Here is a 22317-nt window from a genome sequence, read left to right as displayed (position 1 = left end):
ACAAAAGAGGACTTCCAGAACTGCTTCAGAAAGTGGCAAGAATGATGGAATAAGTGTGTTCGAAGAGAGGGGGAGTATTTTGAGGTGGATTAATGGCAATGAGTTTTTTACTATATTGAATTTTTTTTTCATTTAAACATTCACCGTATTGTTTGATCATACCTCGTATCCAGACTATTCAAAGAACTCTTAAAACTCAACAAGAAGACAACCCGGGCCAGCTGAGTGGCTCAGTTGGTTAAGAGTTGGCTTAAGAGTGCGAGCTCTGAGCAACAGGGCCGCTGGTGTGATTCCCACATGGGCCAGTGATGCTGCACCCGAGCTGAGCTGTCGCTGAGCTGCCAATAGGTGGCAGGATGGCTCAGCTGGTGTAACAACAAGATTGCCTGTTCCACTGTGGGCTACGCCCACCCGCAACTAAGACTGAACTTGGCACCCTGAGCTGAGCTGCCGCCGGGATGGCTCAGTGGATAGTGTATGTGCTCTTAACAACAAGTCTGCTGGGTTTGACTCCCGCATGGGATGGTGACTATGCCCACAAGCAGCTAAGACTGAATTCAGCACCTGGAGCTGAGCTGCCGCACGGATGGCTCAGTGGATAGGGCATGCACTTTTAACAACAAGGCTGCTGGTTCAACTCCCGCATCGGATGGTGGCTTTGCCCACCCGCAACTAAGATTGAACACAGCACCTTGAGCTTAAGAGGCCACGAGATGCTGATGGGAAGCCAGATGGAGACTGGCGCCCTCCACAACGAAGACTGAAAACAACAACTTGGCTGGTCCCCCTCCCCAATTCCCCAACACTGTTCCCCTCCCCCAATTCCCCAATAAAATCTTAAAAAACAAACAAACGAAAAAAGACAACCCAATTTAAAAATGGACAAAGTGTCTGAATAGCCATTTCTCCAAGGAAGATATGCAAATGGCTGATAAGCACAAGACAAAAATGCTCACCATCATTAGTCGTCAGGGAAATGCAAATCAAAAGGAGATACCATTTCATACCTACTAGGATGGCTAGAATAAAAAAAACAAACAATAACAAGTGCTGTTGAGTATGTGGGGAAATTGGAATCCCCACACACTGCTTTTGAGAATGTAAACTGGTGTAGCTGCTTTAGAAAACAGTTTGGCAGCTCCTCAAATGATTAAACAGTTACCACATGACTCAGTGATTCTATTCCTAGGAACATCCCCAAGAGAAATGAAAACATATCCACACAAAAACTTCTAATGTTATAGTAGCATTATTCATAATAACAAAAAAAATAGAAACTCAAATGTCTATCAATGGATGAATGGATGAACAAAATGGGGTACATCCATACAATGGAATATTATTCAGCCATAAAAAGGGATGAAGTACAGGTACATACAATTTGGAAATATTATGCTAAGCGAAAGAAGCCACTCACAAGAGTCCACGTATTACATGATTCCATTCACATGAAAGGCCTCTCGAAACAGGGAAATCTCTAGACGCAGAAAGATTTGTGGTTGCTTGGGGCTGGGAGGGATGAGGATGAAAGAACTGGGGCGGGTGGTGATACCTAAGGGTTTCTTTCTGAGGTGATGAGAATGCTCCGAAACTCTGGTAACAGCTGAACGTATCTGTGAATATACTAAAAACTATAGAATTGTACACTTTCAAGGGATGAACTGTATGATACGTAAATATGTCAATGGAGGTGTTTTTTTAAGAAACCCTAATATTCCTGTTCTTATCGAGTTTTCCCTTAGCCTCTCATCTACAACTTGAGATATCAACTCCCTTGGCCTCCCCACCTTCTCCCTATCAGTCCTTTCCCACATTTACTTTTCCCTCTCTCTAGATTCCATTCATTTCAATCACTCCTTAATAGCACTCTCAATTCTCTTACCTCTCTCTTGTGCCCAAGGCCGGATCAACTCAAATGTCTCCTTTCTCTAGGCCTGTAACCAGACTACTGACTATCACTGAAAGAGTTAAGATAACTTCACATATCCGTGCCACCTCCAACCTCAGCTACTCAAACCTCCTTTAGGAGTCTCAAACTCCTACCTCACTCCTCCACCAACCTCCTTCTCCAAGTCTTTCCTTCTGTTTCACAAAGAAAACAAAACACAGAAGGGCACACCAGCTTCTTCCCCTACACACCTTTCCTTCCCACCTCTCTGTGATGACATTGGAAGATGTTTCCCTTGTCTGGTTCCTATTTCTCCCATACTCAGTCAAGAACACCAGTACATTCATTACCTACCCTCCCTTTTCTTTCCCTTTCTACTCATCCCTTCAATCTTTATTCTCCAACTTTAAAAAATACCCACCAAACCCTCTCGTAACCTCATTGGCTTCTTTCCAGCTACCATCTCTCTAGCCTCCCCTTCATAGTCAAGTTTCTTTATAATTTTTTTTTTGAAAGATTCTGGGAAAAAGGCAGTAGCATAGTTTTTGATGTCTTCAAATCTCCACATGAAATGAGAGCTTCTAGACGGCAAAATCAAAACCCTTTGACATTTACAATAAAACTAGGTCATAAGGTATCCCTAAGACCCCAAAATATAAGCACATAAGAACAAAGCACCAACAGCCATTAAGACTTGCATCAGATTGGTGTCAATGACAGAGAAAGCAGAGAGCAGTAAATGGATCTGAGAACAGGAGAACCCTGAAATAATCAACAGGCAGCCAATGAAAAGCAAAACTGAGAACAACAGTTGAAACTCGGCAAGAGTTTCCTGTTTCTAGTAGCACGTGAGCAGAAGGATCCTGCAACAAGAAGGTCTGAATGGGACTAGAGCAGGCTAACCCTTATGAAATCTTGAAAACTGACCTGGCTACCAGGGATCCTTTCTAGGATAGGGTCCCAACACTGAAGAGAAACTACTGAGAGGAAGAGGGATAAACGGAATGAATGAAAGAGAAGGTACAAAACAAGTTAGGGAGGGGAACAAAAGCAGGAAATCTCAGGAAGCAAGCCATTATATATTCTTAACACTGCAGGAAAACAACAGAAGAGGGAGCTCTGTGGAGCTAGAAAAAGCTATTCTGAGTTACTTCTAAAAGATTAGGTAAACTAATTTTACATAAAAATCAAAAACAGAAAAATACAGAGGTCAAATACCATATAAACTTATTATAAGGAAAAAAAATAAGTAGAATAATATTTCTACAGACAATGAAAGCATGCCAAAAGACATGCACATATCAAATCAAAGTTGTAACTTTTTATTTCCAAATGCGCTAAAAAGACATTACGAAAATTACATGAGGCATGAAAGAACATCAGTGAGAATTCGAAAAATTCAAAAATGAAATTAAAGAACTCAGGAAGGTATTGGAAATTAAAGAAAAAAAATCATTTCAAATATAGTATCAACTAAAAACACAAAAGTGAATACAACAGTAATGCCATAAGAGAAATAAAAAGTGAAAAATAAGTATTTAAAATCAAAAAGAAATAAAAAGATAAAAAGGATTAGAAAGGGTAAAATATTGAAGACAGACAAATATTTAGGAGTTCTCTGATATACTGCAGAGCACATCTATCTGTGAACACTGACCTACAATGATCAACACCGAGACAAATTCTAATAGAATTACTGGACCTTACAGAAAATATCCTGAGTATATCTAAAAACAGCAAGTAACTTGTAAGGGAAAGAAAATTAGGTGATCATCAGTTTGGCTCAAGATAAAATCTTGGGTTAACATGTGTTTCCATTAATCTGAAAATACCAATTTGCAAGAAATACAAAGGACAGTGGAAACACATTGAATTGGACCATAAGTGAACAACCACCAGAATATTTTCAACAGATAAATTGTAAGGAAAAGAAAAGGATGAAAAACTAACCTGTAGACTAAGAGACAGATCAAATTTTAAGAAATAGGCAAGACAAAACTGTAATGTCTAGGTATACACAGTTAATACCCAACAAGAAATGCAAGCGTGTAACAGAGCACTATGAAAGTCGGGATATAAAATCTTTTTCTCTAATCTAGACCAGCACAATCCCATAGTGTTTTTGTGTGTGCTGTCCAACACAGCACCCACTAGCCATACGTGGCTAATGAGTACGTAAAATGTAGCTATTCCAACTGAGAAACTGAAGTTTTAACTTAACTTTAATTAATTTAAATTTAAATAGCCATTTTTGGCTGGTGACTACCACAGGTTCCTCAATCCCAAAACATCCAAAATTTAACCCACTACTGTCCTTCCTGAAACCTCCTCCTCCTATGGTCCCATTCTTAGTAAATAACACCATTCACCAGCCTGGGCATCCCTCTGACTCCTTCTTAATGTAGGCTTCATATTCAATCAATCAAGAAGTTCTGTTAGTAAGTACCACCTAAATCTCTCAAATCTGTCTACATCTTGCCAGTACCATTGCCATGTATGTCCCTTCTATAGGGCCCCATCGTGTTCCTTGGACTATCTTAACAACCTCTGAACAGCTCTCCCTGCCTCCAGTCTTGCCTCATCCACAATTCATCCGCCACACTTAAGCCTTCAGTAGCCTTTCTTTCCTTGCTATTAGGATAACATCCAAACTCATGTACATACAGAATAATGTTGCTATAAATTCAATCACCAAACCTCACTGAAAACTCCAAACTACATAGCAGTCTTTCCAATGTTTCTATTCTCTACTGACTGCTCCAAACATTCCTCACCCCAAAACCTCTCACCTCCCTTTTACTCTTTGCAGATAACTTCACAGACTTCAGAGAAAGTAAAAGTCATCATATTCTGTCAATTCCAAAACTGAAATAACTTTTAGTTCTGTCCAGTTCTATTTTCACTGCTACCATTCCACTCCATGCCAAACTCACTGCTTGCCTAGACTTCCACAATAGCTTTTTTAACTAGCATTTCTGTCTCAAATCTTGCTGCCCTCGGATCAACTCTCCCTACTGCAGACAAAATAATTGTTATAAAAATTCTCAAATTTTACTGTGCGTAAGCATCAACCTGGAATCTTAACACATAAATGTCTCAGTCTTCCCTCCCTCTGAAGAGTCTGTTTCAAGAGGACTGGCCAACTGAATTTTCTCATGCAGGTGTTCCTTAGATCTGACAAACAGTGCTTTGAAAGTTAAGTCTAATCATAACCTACTCTTGCTTAAAACCCTGTTATGTTTTTTCACTTCCTTAGAATAAAATTCAAATACTTTTTAACCTGTCTTACTTATAAGTTACTTTAAGATTTAGACCCGGACTCATCCCTTACCACTCAGTCATACTAACTTTTCACATCCTCCAACTCATCATGCAGTCCACTCCTTCTAGACCTTCCCAGACGGTGTTCCCTCTGCTTAGAAAGCTATGCCTGGTTCTCCTACTCATCCTTCAGGTCTCTATTTTAACATCCTAGCCTCTAGGCGTTTCCAAACACCCTAAATCCAGCTAGTTGCCCCTGCTCTGTGCTCCCAAAGCATCCTATGTTTCCAAATGGGATCATGGCACTTGCCAAACGTGGTAATTATTACTTATCTATATTCCTCTTCTGAACAAAAATGTAAATTCCACGAGGGTAGAACCATGTCTGTCTTTTATTCCAGTGCCTAGTACAACTCCTGGCACAGAGCATGTACTTAACATGCTCTGAGAAGAAACAAGTAAGCCTCTTCATGATCTGGTCCCTGATCACTAATTTGCCTTTATTTCTGGTATCCATCCTGTCCCAACAATGTTCCAGTCACACTTTCAAGTTCTCAGTCAATCTTCTCTCATGTCTCTGGGCTTTCGCACCTGTTGTTCCCTCTGCCTAGAACAGGGGTCAGCAAACTGCGGCTCGCGAGCTATATGCGGATCTTTGGGTACGTACATGTGGCTCTGAAGTAAAATTGAAAATGAAAATAAAACTATCATAGTTTCATTTACAAAAATTTTAAAGGATATTATTCACCTAATGGTGATTTCATTTGTTTTATAGGTCTCGCAAAACTTCAAGGGACAGGATTGGCTCTTCCGACTCAAAAGTTTGCCGAACCCTGGCCTAGAACATGGTTTGCCTGGCTAACTCCCATTTATTCTTTCCTGACTGCCTAAGATGCATTCAGTACCCAGCCATTAACGCCCTATTTAACCCTATCCTCCAACGGTTGTCACCAATTCCTATGACTTCCTGAATGCTTGTCTGACTTCCTGACTAAGTCGTAAAATTCCTAAATTTAGGAATTTTGTCATAGTGTTCACTGTTGCATCTCTAGGGCTTAACGGAAAGTCTAACATGTAGTGACAGTTCTTTAAAATTTATAGAATGAACTTTTGATCCATAATCCAATTCCTCTCGTGTATAACCCAATGACCCAAATCCAGAACTCAGGACTCTATTCAACAACCCCAGGAAACAGCCATTCTAACGGCATCTCTTGTAGTTTATTCAATCAAAACAAGTAAACTCGCAAAAGCTTGGCTTAAGGAAACCTAAGCCCCATCTATAAACTGAAGGATGTTTCTGACAAAAACCTTGTCTATAAACTGAAACAAAAACCCCATCTATAAACTGAAGAATGTTTCTGACAAAAACCACTCTGAATTCTGCCCTTTCAAGGTCTTCAGATACACTTAAAAAAACAAAACAAACAAAACCCAACTGGTTGGCTTCACTACCTAGCCAGCATAAAATGAACTGTCAAATGGCCTGTGAAAGGCTTCAGAATGTTCTCATTCTCTTATTTAGAACCTTATTTTCTTCAGATAGTGTGAAAAGCCAACTACTAAGAGTGTAACACGTGTGGCCTAAAGAGGCTTACACCAAGTTTCCCTCACTCTTACTAAACAAGGACTTTGTTAACAGTTTTTCAGAAGCATAAATGAAGAGTGCACAAGAAAAATAACAAGTCAGTCACAGTACTTTTGAATCACAGGTGTGTACATGTTTTCAAAATAATTTCCCAACCTACACCAAAAGAAAAAGAACCCCCTGTACTCACTTCTGAGTCTTCTGCACTTTCATAATCTGAGAGAACAGCTGAAACAAAACAGAAATATGTAAAGAAAAAAATGCAGCAGAAATTATTATATTTCTTGACTTCTTGCTGTGGATCAGGCTAAAAAATCTCATTTAATTCTGACATCAACCTATGAGATAGGTAAAATTGTAGTTCCCTATTCCAATAGGCAACAGGCTCAAAGAGTGACTTGCCCAAGATCATACTGCTAAAATATAGCTCTTAAGCACTAAGCACAAAGGGCCACTCTGTATCAAACTCCCCCAAATCCATAACAGTCTAAGAGGATGTCAATTGCTGGAAAAAGGTGACCTGTGTTTTTGGGCAAAAAACTCATGACGTTACTCACCATCGCCTTCGATGCCATCTTCACTCTCCTAAAGAAAAGGAGAAGTCATGGGTTAGTTCTGTTATTTCCAGGGGGCAGAGAGCTGAAGACAACGCAAAAACGGTTGAAAAGGGAGATAAGGAACGGTACATCTTCAACAAGTAGCATCCGAGGGGGGAGGTCCGTTCTCTTCACCTCTAGCCTCAATTTCTCAATAAACATTGGCTGTCCATCTGCAGCGCTCTGCACCCCTCGCAGGAACCCCCCAACCCCTCCCCCCTTTCCCTTGGGGTTCCGAATGCAAACCGCACTGGGATAGCTGTCCTCTACTCCCAACATAATATGCCCCAGCAACTACCATCAACTTCCAGTCTCCGATCATCACCTACACCCCGCCTCCAGGCCGGGACGCCACCTGCCCGGCCCGCCCCGCCCGTGCGCACTCACACACTCGGACTCTTCAGCGCTCTTGGCACCCCCGCTCTCCACCCGTCGCAGATGAAGGGCCCCGGCTCGGCCTCCGCGCTGGGAAGGCAGAGAGCCGCTGCCGCCACCTCCAGCGCTACCGCTGCAGCTCCCGCCGCCCCGCGCCGGGGAACCTCCGCTGTCTGAGCCGGAAGCACCAGACTCTTCGTCCTCGGTATCCTGCGAAGCGCGCTGTCGCCGCCGGTCCGCCATCTTACGGAGAACGGCCGCCGCCAGCCTGCTCCTTACGTACGCCCGTCGCAGGGACTGCCGGGAGGCTAGAGAGCTATTCCCAGCATGCTTCACGTGCGGCGCTGACCGCCCCGCATATAGAGCGGGGCTGGCGCTCTGCGGCACGTTTGTGGGAGAGCGGGATTACGTAAGTCGGTGACGTGAGGGGGCGTGGCGCGCCCCCTGACTTCCCCTGGCTAGGCCCCGGGCGAGGGGAGCTGTGTTTGGCAGCGTCTTTCGGCTCCTCACCCGGCCATCTTGAGCTTTCCCAGTGGAAGGCGTCGACCTGTCATAACTTCACTGCGCCATTGGAGCTGTTTCATGGTTTCCTTTTTCCATTTCTCGTTTCTGCCTACATTTGAAGCAAATCATTTTACTCCACTTGTTTTGTAAAATCACGAATCAAGGTAAACCTCTAAAGCCTGTGTGCTGCATCAGATTTGCCACACCATCCCATTTTAAGCTAAAGGGCAAAGGAGAAACCAGTTGTCTGCAGTGAAGCCCGAGGACTTAGTGTCGCAGCATTTTCCCCGAGTTCTCATTTCCTCTTCCCTTTTCATGTGTCTTTCCCATCCCAACCATCACTTCCCCCAAAGTGCAGGCTGGAATGATGCTACTCTTAAGATTTTTAGAACCCATTTAAAAAGAGATGATCATAGGAACCTGTTGGTTCAGTATATTGACATAATTTCCTTCTTGTTAAGGGTTACCCGATGAGTAGATGAGGGAATGCCTTAATTTTGACAAGGCATTTCTCAGCAATGAAAAAAATATAATTTCTTTGGACTATAATAAGGACATACAAGATGTGTGAGCTAAGTTGTCAGTGCACCTTCAGGAGTGCACATTAAACAGAAAGGTCACTATGGCACAGTACAAGATGCTGTCATGTGAAATATTTTTACAAATTATATACGGTTAAGGATCCTGATGCTTATCAAATTTATAGACAATATGAAACTAGAAGGCATTTGGAATGCCTTCAGAGATAGAATCAGGATCCAAACAGATCTCAACTGGTTAAACAAGTGGCCAAATGTGACGACTTGTAAATCCAGCTCCAAAAACCAACTGCCCAAGTTCAAAATGGAAGATGTATGATTTAGTGTTTAAAAAGGAAAAAAAACAAACAAAAAAACCTGGAGGCTCTTATTGATCACAAGGTAAATTGATGCAAATGAGGCTGCCAAGTTTAGTGTCTAAATAAGGAAAGTGATTGTCGGCCACTTTGCCTTTCAGTTATTTGGTCTGGGTTCAATTTTTAAATGGACATGAGCGAATTGTTCACTCATAGAGAGGGAACTGAAAAATTCAAAATCCTTTCTTTTGAGGAACAAGTGTAATATCTCTGAGTGTTTACCATGAAGAGAGGAGTTGGGATAGCCACAGGAATCTTTAAATCAGGGGACTATGAGGAAAAGAAAGAGTTGATCTTTTTTCTTCATTCTGGAAGGCAAAGCGAGAACTGATGGGTTTGAATTATAAGAAGTTAAGATTTTGTCAACAAGGAAGAATTTTCTAACATTTAGAAAAAAAATGTATAGGAAAAACACCTAAAATGTTGGAACAGAATCTGGACTTCATTTGTCTGGAATGTTATCAAGGGGAAATCATGTATTAGAGGTCAGACTAGATGACCGCTAAGGCCTTTCCAACTTTGAGGTTTTATTAATTTAGATACCAGGCACCAAGAATCCTATCTTATAATCTCGTTTTTAAAGTTGCCAATATGTGTAAGGAAGAACACAGGACAAAGAGGGATGAAACATATGAGTACATTGTGCTCATACACAAATGTAAATGCATTCCTTATATAAAAGGGAAAATGGTATGTTTTGTATTTTGTGAAATGGATTTTTTCCTAATCTTTTGAAATCTACAAGCAGAATTGTTTGATGCTTCCCGATAAAATAAATCGAAGCAGAAGTTCAAAAATTAACAGCCACAATAGTTTATTTACAATTGAACTCTTTATAAGATATTTACAAGACAACCAATTTTACACATCAGAAATGGTATCAAAAGTATGAATTACAACACAGACAACAATATGAAATGGGCTTAAAACAAAGCTGAAGTGGACAGACAAGCAATTTCTCTTTTTAATTTATTAACACTAGCTTAAACTTTGTTAAAGAAAGAAACAAAGAACTATGTTTTAGGAGAACTGCAGGGCCTTCAGTTAAAGATTGAATTTCACAGTGTTGTATCCCATGTAGGGAAAAAAATAAAACGAATTTTCCCCCCCACACTCTAACACACTGTAATTTCATTCTTGGAACTTTGCTAATCTACTCTCCAACCTCCTTCTCAACAAGCTTCAGCATATCCAAATCAAAGGAGAACTGATCTAGAAGAGGGGACAATAAGGGTCCTAGGTGGAGTGAGAACCAAGGAAACAGAATCCACTTAAGTCTGGCCAGGTAGCACCTCATGGATTCCTCTTAGTCTAGCTTAAGTTCAGAATCTGGAGAGTTCCCTGGGTAGGGCACAAGCAAAACGTTAATTTGCTAACCCATATCCAAATTTGGAATCCAACAAATGCTGAAAATCAAGAAGAAACTGAGAGGAATCAAGGAACAAAGTAAAGAGACACTGGTCTTTTTTTCTTTGGGGGTACATTATAAAGAAACATAACATAGGGGCCAGCCGAGTGGCACGTTGGTTAGGAGTTGGCTTGGGACGCCAGCTCTGAGCAGCAGGGCCCCGGTTCGGATCCCACATGTCACTAGCCCTCTATAGCTAAGATGGTGAACAACAGCTCGACCTGGAGCTGGACTGCCGTGAGTCACCAACGACGGCGTAGACTGCAGCCCCTGCTGCAGTGGGCTGCCATAAGCTATTGTGAGTGGCCAGCAGCCAGTGTGAACGGCCAGCAGCCGCGGTGAGCTGCCAAGAGCCACCATGAGCAGCCGTCCAGTGGCTGGCGACCGATCTGCCTCAGCAGGGAAGAGCACAATGATAATAACCAACATGGGCCAGTGAAGAGACGTCCTCCGCAACTAAACTGAAGAACAAAAGGATAGCAACTTGTCTGTTCCCCTCCCCCAATTCCCCAATAAAAATCTTAAAAAAAAAAAAAAAACATAACATAGGTCAGAGCAGGAAAGCCAAACAGCTTGCCATATTAAAATAATGGAGAACAAAGAAAATCTGGCCCAATTTTTCTAGAATTCTCCTTCCTCTCCTTAAGGTGTGAGATGAGAGCCCCTAGTGGAATAAGTCCTATTTCTCTACATTCTTGTTGCAGTGAAGTTCACAGCAGGTTCCCTTGTGGAGAGCCCACTCTCCTAAGCAGATGGAGTTACAAATGAAAACCCATAGACACACACACACACAGAAGGAGAAATAAGAGCAGCAAGATCACCCAAGAACACTACATGTGCTGCCGGAATAATTAATTTAAAAGTCAAACCCAGGGAGCACAGATCAACATCTCACAAAAAGCTGTAGCAGTGGGAGGCCCCTGAGGAACTTTTTTCTTCCCACAATGGTATCCCATTCTCGCACGCTCCGCTGATGGGCCGGCCACACACCCTACATACCTTGGCTTCTCCTCTAAAAGTGCTAATAATCTGGGGACATATTCTCTTCAAGGATAAAAGCCCCTATCTTCTAGGAGATTAGACCCCTACTTGTTTTCACACAATAGTCCTGAAGACTAAAGAAAGGCAATTCCTATATATTTAAGACCAGAGGTCTTGGCTCTATTTTCCTTCCAGATAGTTACAGGGATCTTAACTGAGACCAAAGTGGCCTGGAGTGCTGTCTTGACATTTTTTTAACAAAAGGGGTGGGGTGGGGTGGGGGGACCAAGATGGTACACACACAAATCTATTTTTACAGAATGAATGGAGAAGCTCATTAGGTACATCTGTTTGTTTCAAGATGTAGACATTTGCCAGCCAAAGGAAGCACATATTTCCACATAAACCCCCCACCCTCCCTAAATCTCTATCCCACCACCAAGAGCTCAGCTAAAAGGATAAAGTCCAACTAAGGAATACTTGCAAAGTGATGTGACACAAGGACATCTATACAGGTTCTGGCATGCCATCCCCAAATGTCAACTGCTTTCGTTTAGAGCCATAATTTATCCAAAACTAACCACTCCCCATTCTCTTTTCCAAAGATTTTATATGTTGAGGGGTGGGGTAACAAATTCAGTTACCCATTAACTAAGAAAATAAGTCACAGCCAATATTCCTTCGCACATGGCTATATCACAGAATAGTTTTAAGAGAACAACTGTCTTTTAAGACATGTATCTACCAACTCTCCAATCTCTTTTCTACCCTGTGAAGATGACTTGCTTCATCACTTCACTTGTTATTCCTCATCTGGTCCTTTAGCTCATGGTGATGTTTTTTTGTTTTGTTTTAGGGTAAAAACCACTACACTCAAACTATATGGAAAGATATGCCAGGGCGAGAAGAGTGCCATGCAGGCACAGGTCTAAAGGCAGGGGTTGCTTTATCTTCCACAAGTCTAATGAAAGAACCCTTTTACCCCTTTAACAGGCAAATGTATAGAAGCAGACCCCTGAAGCTTCCAAATCTGCCATCCTAGAGATTTAGCTTGAGAGCTCACTTCCCCAAAAGGGGAAAAGATATCCCAATCACCCTCTATAATTCAGAATTAGCCCAATGAAAGAGTTTTTGTGAAATCAGCGCGACGAAAACAAAACCAAGATCAAGGGAGTATGGAAGGGCATTATCAGCAAATGACAACATACATGAGGACATAGGTCACATATACAGGTCTCTGCCACTCTGGGAATGGCATGCTACAACTATCTGAAGACAGAAGGTTCTTGCCAGCACAGCTATTTCCTACACGTCCGGTGAGGTGTTTGCTTCTTCTGGATCTCCAACCTGCATCGGCTACGCTCATCCAACCAGGGCAGCTCAAAATTCCTGGCAAAAAAGGATAAGGAAATGAACTTCCAAGACTAGCAGGGATTCAGGGTGGACATGAGAGTAATTCCAAAAAAGACACTATGCCCCTCACCATTCCTAGCCCTGGCTCCCAAGGCCCAAGTCTGGAATGTCTTTCCTGCCTCAAAGCCAGAGCAATAGTGTGCTATTAAAGTGAATGAATGAACTATTTCTAACCCAAAGAGCAATCCTCCTAATTCCTGGCTTGGGAATCGTTCACTGCAAAAGCTATTATAGTTATGCAGGTAGCCTCACTTCCGTCAAAGAACCACGGCTATCCCTAAGCCACCTGTTCCACCTTATATCTAGGCTTTCATGAAGTCTGAAAGGGAGGTGAAGTGCAGACTACCTGAGAGGGCAGAGGGAAAAAAAACCAAAAACCCTTTATACTTACTGTGGAGTTAATTTTGGTAACGGTCGTCCAAATGCTACAACAGGCAAGAAGGGAGTAATCATCAAACTTTCAACTATGGAAGAAAGCCAGATGTGACCTTGTTAGTGACATAGATGGGAACTGTCTAGCAACTATACCTGTTCCAACATACTGTTCATTCATTCACAGCAAGTTGTATCCTGGAGCCTTGCACCCTTTTTCTTCTTTGAAAAATCTACTCTTTTAGATAGACAAAACTTACCATCATCTGGCTCAGGGAAAAATGAGGTAACCTCAGGCTCAGATTCCTGAATTCCTTTCTTTTTATACATTCTGAGTTGTAGACGCTGTAAAATTCTTTGTTCCCTGATCCTCTGAATATCCCATCTGGGAAAAACAAACCAGACAAACAAACAAACCCAACATTACTAAAAAACCTGCTCTATAAAAACAATCCAGATTCTAGGGAGATCTTTGCTGACTCTTCTTGGGGGTAGGGGGTTTGGGGGGGTGAAGTGTTAAAGAACTGCCTGCCTGGTTAGGGAAGAGCTGTTTAGGTCCAGCAGTCCAAATCATGGGTTGATGTTCCACAGAGAGTGGAACTGAGGAAGGGCATACACGAAGAAAAAGAAGCCAAACATCTTTACCTGCAATAGCTACCACTTCAAACTAAGATACTCAACATTGGGCGGCCATTAATTTAAGAATATTAAGAGCTCCAGGACTCTCCAAGCATGGATGAGAGGTCAGGGTCCTAGGGCTCAGTTGTTCCCGGGATGAACAACTCTAGCCTCACCTTTTCCTTCTCTTCTCATCCAGCTCCAGTTTTGCATGTCGCTTCGAAAACACACTGTCATCCAGGTTCTGTGTAAAGAGCAGCAGCTGATAAGCTACTTGTCACCATATGATACACGTATACTAACTCATTTCCAGCTTCCAGGAGGGTAGAATCTCACCTTCAGGTCCCACCTGAGTCTGTGAATTCTATGGATATTATGGAAACCTCCTAGTGACAGAATCAACAAAACACATACTCCTTCCCCTACCCCCCACCCTTGTAGAATCTCCGAATTTCAAAATCATTTGCATAACTTTTCAAAGTGCAAGTCACGTCAAACTGAAGCACCCCTTGAGACTGCTATAAACCCTCCCTACCTCCATACTTTGTAAGAGTCCAAGTTTAAAATAAGCATCAAACTTTTAAGAGTCAACTGAGTTTGGAATACATAATTTTGTTGCTTTAGGATACATGCTAACTTTTCTACCTAACATGAAATCTAGCTTCGAACACTCCCAAGCTATTTATTTTTCAATAAATCACTTAACCGCTCTGGACCTCAGTTTTCTCATCTATACAACAAAGGAGTTTGACTAGATAATCTCTCAAGTACCCTTCTGGCTTTAAAGTTTTATTTAACCCATCCATACAATTATGACATTTCAAGTTATACCCCCATTTCTACTTTGTCTCTCACTCCCTTCCACTGACAGGTTTTGGGTACCTACCTCCAAAAGGTCTGAAGGATTTGGGTCCCTTAGAGGCTCTACTGAATGGTCCCTCCAAGAAGGAACTGGAAAAAAAAAGAAAAAGAAAAAGAAAGGGAGGAGGGGTGGAACCACCCTTAAATCCAAGGTCATACAACACTACTATTCACTAGGACAAGAGGTCTCTCCCCAGATAAGACAAAGTTACCAAGTGATAGGAATCCATTCTATGGCCTCACCTGAAGCCATATATTCAGTGTCCTTGCTATGGTATAAAAGAACCTAAAATGCCATTGCAGTCTGCCAAACACAGGATCACAAAAAACCCTAAGCCAATACCTGACAATTCATATAATGGATGCTACTGCAGTTCCTGAAAAACAACTGAAATTTGTAGTCATTTTGAAGTCTACAGTGTAATCATACACCAAGGAATCTCACTCTCCCACATCCAGCTGATGGGGAGTGCAACTCCCAACCATCCACCATCCCACCAACCCCCACCCCAGGCCCAGCCAGCACAATTCCTATTCTACTCACCAGCCAAGACTGAAGTTTCTCCTGCAACACTTGATGGCATCAGACACCCTAAATAATGCAGGAAAGAAGAATCATCTCAGTGTAAAAAGAAAAAAAGCCCATACCCAAAATGGAGGAAAGGATCATCACTGAAGTTCTCACTAGGAAGCCATTTTGGTGTTTTTGAGTTGTTCTTTTGAGAATTTCTCTCTGGGGGAGGGGAAAAGGGAACAACAGACAAAAGAAAAGAAAATAAGCCCACCACTTTTTTTTTTACACTGAGACGACTTCTTTTCTTCATTATTTAGGGTGGTTTCCCTGCAACAGTTGATGGCCAAGGATATCAAACCTTAAACTCAGAACATGGCAGGTGAGTAAAAGTTGACCCTATTTTTCAAATAAAAGATCAGTGTTCTCAAAACTTACATATGTAGTCTTCTTAAACAGCTCCCTCCTCCCTCCAAACAAACTACCTTGCTGGTCCAGCCTGAACAACATGCACAAAGACTTTGGCTTCCTTAGAACAAGCCATTGAGACTTCTCTTGAGATAGGGCATCAAGAATAAGGATTCACACGTTATTCACAACTCAGGCTCCTCAAAGGGCTGGGATCCCCTCAGTCAGACTCCTTCTGTATGCTATGCCCACAATCTCAGAGGTGTTTGGAATTTTCTGTACTAGGGCAGATCGAGTTTTCAAAAACAGCCAGTCACACAGAACAGCTCTGGACCAAGCCATTTCCCAATCCCGGATGGGAAGTTGCTTCACGGTTTCTCTTAAGTTGTTAGACAGCATTGCTATGGCAGCAAGAAGGTTAACCATTAAGGATGAACCTGTTCAACTGACTGAACCAACAAAAAACCTGAACCTAGATCAGGATCCTGGTCTATTTCATGTACGCAAGTGTGAGACCTAATGAATTTTAGATAATTAAGAAGAGTGATCTATCTTCCCCACTTAATTTTGTCACCAGAACAGCTAAACAAAGCCTGGAGAATGCTTTTGTCTTATTGGAATGGATTCCCATCCCCATCCCTGCTGAGGCAAGACACAGTGGTAGGAACTCGGGGCCGCGGCTCTATCCAAGGCGGCTTCCCCACCATCACCCTTGAGCATCCACAGTGACTGTCATAAACTAACATTACACGATTGAAGGCACATTGCAGTTACTGGTTGATGTAGGAGATAGGGGAGCATCTCTGTGTGGAAGCCATAAAGAAAAAAAGGGAATGAAGACCAAGGTCCCACACCCCACACCCTCCCCAAGCAGCTCAGATATCCCAAGATAGTCCTTATTGTTTGAAAAATAGTTTGTAGACCATTTTATTTAAATATATGAACAACCAATGGGCTACTGCAATCCAAGTAAACTCTTCACATTTAGAACCTTTGTGAAGTATAGTAAGATAAAGTAAGACTGTTGGTCTTTGGCAGATTCCTCCTGCCCCCCAGACCGGGACACAGAGATACAGATAAATGTTTATATAGTTAGAGCGGAGGCCCAGGTGAAATTCCCCACCCCAAGCTGGCTCCCCAACCCAAAAATTACCATTGGCCCCTGAGAATACCCAAAGACCACCCTCCCAGGTTTCACACAGTATCAATTGCAGGAACAGTCGTGCATGGCAAAGTATAAGTTCTATGCATTTCACAGCACAGAAAACCCTTCTTTCAGAGGGCATGCAAGTTGCCAGAGATTACACCCCCAAGTCTGGTGCTCTTGTGATGAGCAACTTACTGGCAAACACATCTCCCAGTGTTGTAAGCAGGCAAATACATTGAGCACATTTTGCTGTAATTCCATCTATTTGCAATGCCTGCACAGTGTCTGTCTCTGGCTGTTAACTTACTCATTCTTGACAGAACTCTGCTTTATTGATTGCACTTTTTAAAAATGCCAAGGGCATTTTCACACTTGTTAGCTTGACCGCCACCACTAGGGTATAAGAGCAAGTGTTCTCTATGCCTTACTTGCTACAGTCTCCTCCTTCTTTGGAGAGGATTCCCGTAATGGTAACGGTGATGGGGGAGGCTGGTGCCAACGACACAAATACATTTCTGTGGTGGAAAGGTACGGCAAATAATCTTCTATCTCACTTAAGAAGGCTTTCTCCTTGGGATGGGTGCTGGGTCCCTTCTGGGGAGTGGAGAGTCTTGGCGGGGTGTCCACTGAAGACCGGGGCTTTTCTGGAGTTTCTTGGCTCCTCAATTCACGTTTACAAACAGTTTCAGATAAGGAACCACAGGGTTCCTCTTTAATGGGAGAGTGCTTAGGAGTTTTTGTTTTGACTTTTGAAAATTCAGGAGCCAGCTTTTTAACAGGAATCTTTCTTTCTGTACTTCCAAATGGGGATTTCCTATTAGATTGGGAAGAAAACATTATACAATTTATTGACTCTTAGATAAAATCTGATTTTATTTCATTTTGGGGCAAGAGAACTATTCAGGTATCTAAATAACTGGGTTCATCTGGCAGTCATAAGCAGAAACAGCTTTATGCTTAACAGTGCATATAATAGGCCCTTAGTAAATGTTTGTTGAACAAGTGAGTTTCCATGCTTAAGATCTTTTAGCCAATATCAGGTGCCACTACACTATGGCTTATTTCATTCCTGTCAACCAGAGGCCAGTCTCTTATTTTTCCCCCGAATCCTATACCATGTTAGTTAACAATCTCTATTTCTTTTTCTTTCTTTCTTTTTTTTGCAATCTGTTAGCTCTTCTTTCTCCCACCAAACCCACCCACCCACACCACATTCCTAGAATGCCATGTCCTTCCCTTTTTACCAACCTAAATTCTATACTTCTCCATCTCCTCCTTAAAGTTTCACTATTCTAACTCAGAATAATCTTTAATATCCTTGAATCTTACAAAACTTAGTTTGTTTCACTGTTTTCTATCTGCATATTTTATTGCAGTTGAATTCTTAGTTTTTAAAATTTACGCCATCCTCACAGCTAGATTAATCTCTTTGAGTCTAAGGACAGTTAGATCTTACTTTTTTATGTCTTCCAGTGCCTAGCACAATGAAGGAATTTAACACTTCCTAACTTGAAGTGAACTGCTATAGTTTTCTTTAAGAAACTCAGCTGTCACATTTGTGGCTCATTCTCTTTATGATGTACTCTGCATTCTGTAATTACTACTGTGACCAAAATGTTCCTAAACGACTTTTATAGCCTGCACAAGAATATTTCAAGATAGTTTCTCAGCACCTAAGACCTCAGGATATGGTTGTTTTAGAACTAATTCATAAGTCCCAATCCTCTACTCTTAGTCACTGGAAGTAAGTGTCCTTATCATGTTTAGAAAGTGTAACGAAGTTATCAGCACACCTTTTGTGTCCCTTTCCACTCCGCCCACATGAGAAAGGCTTGGGAGGCAGCGTCTGGGATGTCTCAGAAAGCTCCGGCTGGCAGTCCAGTTTAATTTTCTCAGATAGCTCCGTTTCCTCTCTCTCTTCAGTTTCATAGCCCTGAAACAGCTTATGCCTTTCTTTCTCGTTATCCTTCTTTACCAACTGCATCCGCCTTTCCATACGTTCAATCCGAGCAAGGAGCTAAAAGAGAGATTGGCAAAATGTAGACTTAAAACACACAAAATTAAATGCAGGTACTTAGCCCCATTTAGGAATCAGTATGGTCTTCTAACTCTCTCAATGGGCTATAGCAATTCAACTTATTTTTAATAGGTAGACATTAACCTAAATAGTTTTCCTTAAACACAATAGAGAAGAGAAAGTACACTGCTTAATTTTAGGGGCTAACCTAGTAGGGGAGGGATGTGGGGGAATTTGTAATTCATGTTTCTAAAAGAAGATCCTCTTCACTGGGAGGGGGCACAACATGCCTTTTAAATGGCATGGTCTCTACTGCTACCATGTGGCTCCAAGTCAGTTTGGGAGTTTCCAAAATTAACCTCAGGTTCTTTTAGGAGGACCTAGGGTTCTCCAAATCCTATCCTTCCTATTTCCACTCCAAAACACTATGTACAAGGGCAAAGTCCAAACAGTACATTGAGAAGGAATTAAACACTCATAGTTACAGTGCCCCTAGGGATTGCAGTGTTATATGAAAGGGGTGTGTGAGGTGGGGGATTGGGGGATACCACTTAAGCAATGAACACTCAATTTGGAAGAATTATAATAGAAACCAGTACCCATAAATCCCATCAATGATGAAATATGCATATTGCTTTGCACTTGAGATAACAGAAGAAAATTACACAATTTATTTAAATATTGATTAAAAACAGTCTTAACTCTAAAGGGAAACTACATAATCAAACAGAAAATAGAAGTCTATTATCACTGAAAACTTCATAATAAAATGTTCTGAGAAAAGGTACCAACTGTGTCACTTATACCCTATAATAAGAATTTTATTTGAGCTAGACAGTAATATTAATGTTGCCTTCATTACATCTACTTAGCTGCATAGATTTCAGTAGAGGCCAAACAACAACTGCAAGAAAAGAAACAAGCTTAAGCAACACTAAAGACTCCAATACACAACAGAAGCAGTGAATGCCAAGTTCAGACTGACACTCTATCCTTAACTCACCCCACTTTTCCTGCCTAGGAAAGTCTGCTAAGGGGCCATTACCTCAGGAGCTGAGCAGAAACCTCCTCAATCAGCAGAGAGCCCCCCTGTCAGCCATACTCTCATTTCATCTCCTTCTGTTGTGATTCACAGTCTTAACATTACTTAACCATGGTTTGTGGGTGACATTTCCTTGATTTCTTTTCCTTCACTGGTCCTTCTCCCCCCACCCCCATGTAAGGATATGATGTGTTGTAATTACAGTACCATCACACCCCTAGACTGCAGTACAGTAGCTGAGCAGTGCCACCTCCATGTTGAGTAACTTCCACAAATCAACACTATTGAGATATTTTAATGAGACCTGCCCCAGCCCCCATTCCACCTTGCAAAACGTATTCTCCAATAAAACAGCCGCTGCCTGATGCGATTCATTTGGAAAGCAAACAAAATGAATAGCCTTCTGCTCCCTTGCTCAGCCCTTGGCACACACAACAAGAGAGAGAGAGAGAGAGAGAGAGAGAGAGAGAGAGAGAGAGAGAGAGAGAGAGAGACTGCTGCAGCCTGAACACAATTGTAGAAACCATGTTTATTTTTAGGCAGCTGTAAGGTATGCTAGCACAGTAATACTCCATCACCAGCTTTCCTAATATCTGAAGGAATATGTTTCAATGCTTAAGGTGCCCTTAGCTACTGCAGCAATAAAAAACAAGCTTATATAGTCATGCTCCTCAGAAGTACAAAGAAATAATAAATGACTTCCCTACTACCTTAAGATTCTAAAATAGAGATTTTTTTTTGGGGGGGGGGCTCTACTTAACACATTTAATAAGCTTACTTTCCCCTGATGCCTTAAAACCTTCCAGCCTCTAAACACCATGCTTATACAAGGGAGCTTGGTCAGTGGGTCAGATTTTAGAACAGATTCCTATTAAAAACTGTCTGAAATCAAAAGCAGTGATCCTCTTAATAGAATTTAAGAAAATTAAAATAGGATTCCTCTGTGAATCACCTCTACCTCTCTGCCAATTAAAAGGCCTCCTAACCCTATCTAAAGATGCTACAGCAGTGGTTAGAGCAACAGCTGCTATGTCTCCCTCCTCCAGAATGCATTTCTAACGCAAAAGCTCTTTAATTTAACCCCTTCCATAAAACCATTACATATGCATCCCACCTTTTCATTTCCAACCCCTCATAAATCAGGTCTTTTCCCACTCTAAACGCCTTTCCCACAAGTCTGGGGCTGTCATTTTAAATTAACCCTTTGGCACCTGAACCCTCCCCTCCCCCTCCGCCTGGGAGGGTGCCCTTTAACCCTTCCCTCCAACCCAACGTGTCTGTGAGCCTGGATCCCAAGGACCCGTCACCTAACATACTCCTTTGCTGGTGGCCAACCTCCTTACCCCTAACCAAGGGATACCTTAACCTCCTACAGCCCCCCTTCCCCTGAGCATGCGCAGAACTCGCTCCTCGTCCCGAACGCAGATTAACCTCTTCCGTACCGTGTCTCTCTCTGACTTCAGCTCCTCGATCTCCTTTTCCTTGGCCTGCAGCTGCTGCTGCTGCTGCTCGATGAGGTCCAATTGCAGCAGAAGGATCTGTTTGAGGCAGGCGGCCTGACTGGAGGCTCCCGAGCCGCCGCCACCCCCGAGAGGGCTCTTCCTCATACTCTTCCATCTGCCCTCGCTGGCCGCCAGGGTCCCGGCGGTGGCGGTGGGCGCGAGGGGTGGCGGCCCGGGCAGAGGTAGTGGTGGGGGTCCCGCAGAGTCCGAGGCTGTGGCAGCTGGGGGAGCCGCCCCACCCTTGTCCCCAGCCCAGGGCGTAGGCTCTTTGGCCGCCGCCACGAGAGAGCCCGTCTGAATGGGCAGCACCGCCTGATACTTGGGTCGGGGGCTGCAGCCAGCCCCGGCTGCCGCTGGCTCCCCCCCAATGCCCGCTTGTTTGGTGGCCGGGGGCGGACAGGGCAAGGGCACCGAGCCGCCCCAGCTCTCTTCCTGCTGCCCAGGGGCCGCCCCGGCCGGGAGTAACAAGCCCCGGCCCTTGCCGCCGCAGCCGGCTGGGGAGGGCGCGGGACTCCCGCCCTGGGAAGAGGCCAGCGGGGGCCCCGGCTCCTTGAGCTTACGGTGCCGGGGGAGGAAGTGGGCTTCGGCCGCCCCGGGTTCGTCCTCGGGCCCGCCCAGCGCCGCAGCCCGCTCGTAGTCCAGTCGCTGCTCAGGGTTGCCGCCGGCAGGGGCCGCGGCCGCCTTGAACACTGCGGATCTCATGGTCATAGTGGTCCGGAGCAGCGCCGGGGACCGAGACAGAGGAGGGGGTGGGGAAGGGGTGAGGTGCGGGGGGTCGAGGACGGAGGAGGGGGAGGGGAGTTTGGCGGGCTCGCCTTAGCAGCTCGGCAGCAGGCCTAGGCTAGCGCGGCTCCTCCGGGACCCGGGCGCCATCCCGCCGGCGTGCGGAGAAGTGGAGGCCGCGGCTGAGGCCCGCCGCCGGCCCATGGG

General features: G+C 43.3%; 2 protein-coding genes across 5 annotated transcripts in view; both read right to left on the bottom strand.

Annotated features, from left to right (window-relative positions):
* Positions 1-8101, bottom strand: part of CASC3 (CASC3 exon junction complex subunit) — a 19249-nt gene extending 11148 nt beyond the window's left edge. For both annotated transcript variants that reach the window (XM_019638850.1, XM_019638851.1), the window contains exons 1-3: positions 7721-8101; positions 7295-7322; positions 6928-6965 (exon numbers count right to left, since the gene is read on the bottom strand). In XM_019638850.1, the coding sequence (XP_019494395.1) occupies positions 6928-6965; positions 7295-7322; positions 7721-7951 (297 nt within the window). In that variant the 5' untranslated portion in view covers positions 7952-8101. The remainder of the gene's footprint in view (positions 1-6927; positions 6966-7294; positions 7323-7720) is intronic.
* Positions 8102-12333: 4232 nt separating this feature from the next.
* Positions 12334-22311, bottom strand: MSL1 (MSL complex subunit 1). 3 transcript variants are annotated; one of them, XM_019638845.1, is made up of 10 exons: positions 21948-22094; positions 21328-21423; positions 18620-18843; positions 17255-17640; positions 15305-15352; positions 14786-14850; positions 14076-14143; positions 13542-13666; positions 13301-13373; positions 12334-12885 (listed from the first exon to the last, which is right to left on the bottom strand). In XM_019638845.1, exons 3-10 carry the CDS (start codon positions 18820-18822, stop codon positions 12795-12797), a joined length of 1059 nt encoding a protein of 352 aa, XP_019494390.1. In that variant the 5' UTR covers positions 18823-18843; positions 21328-21423; positions 21948-22094; the 3' UTR covers positions 12334-12794. The 3 variants fall into 3 exon arrangements, with proteins under 3 accessions (XP_019494390.1, XP_019494388.1, XP_019494389.1); XM_019638843.1 differs by having other exon boundaries at positions 21328-22311; XM_019638844.1 differs by lacking the exon at positions 15305-15352 and having other exon boundaries at positions 21328-22311.
* Positions 22312-22317: the final 6 nt, after the last annotated feature.

The sequence above is a fragment of the Hipposideros armiger genome, unplaced genomic scaffold, assembly GCF_001890085.2.
Source record: "Hipposideros armiger isolate ML-2016 unplaced genomic scaffold, ASM189008v1 scaffold_40, whole genome shotgun sequence".
In the NCBI taxonomy this organism is placed as follows: domain Eukaryota; kingdom Metazoa; phylum Chordata; class Mammalia; order Chiroptera; family Hipposideridae; genus Hipposideros; species Hipposideros armiger.
The sequence above is the reverse complement of the archived record's forward strand: the minus strand, read 5'-3'. Positions and strand labels throughout refer to the sequence as shown.

Bases quoted from the DNA above. Each gene is read 5' to 3' on its own strand.
- MSL1 (XM_019638843.1), bottom strand. From the start codon at position 22,095: ATGACCATGAGATCCGCAGTGTTCAAGGCGGCCGCGGCCCCTGCCGGC. The intron at 18,844-21,327 runs GTACGGAAGAGG...TCTCTCTTTTAG, and splicing joins TGAAGTCAGAGAGAGACACG to CTCCTTGCTCGGATTGAACG. The intron at 14,144-14,785 runs GTAGGTACCCAA...CTCTTTACACAG, and splicing joins ATCCTTCAGACCTTTTGGAG to AACCTGGATGACAGTGTGTT.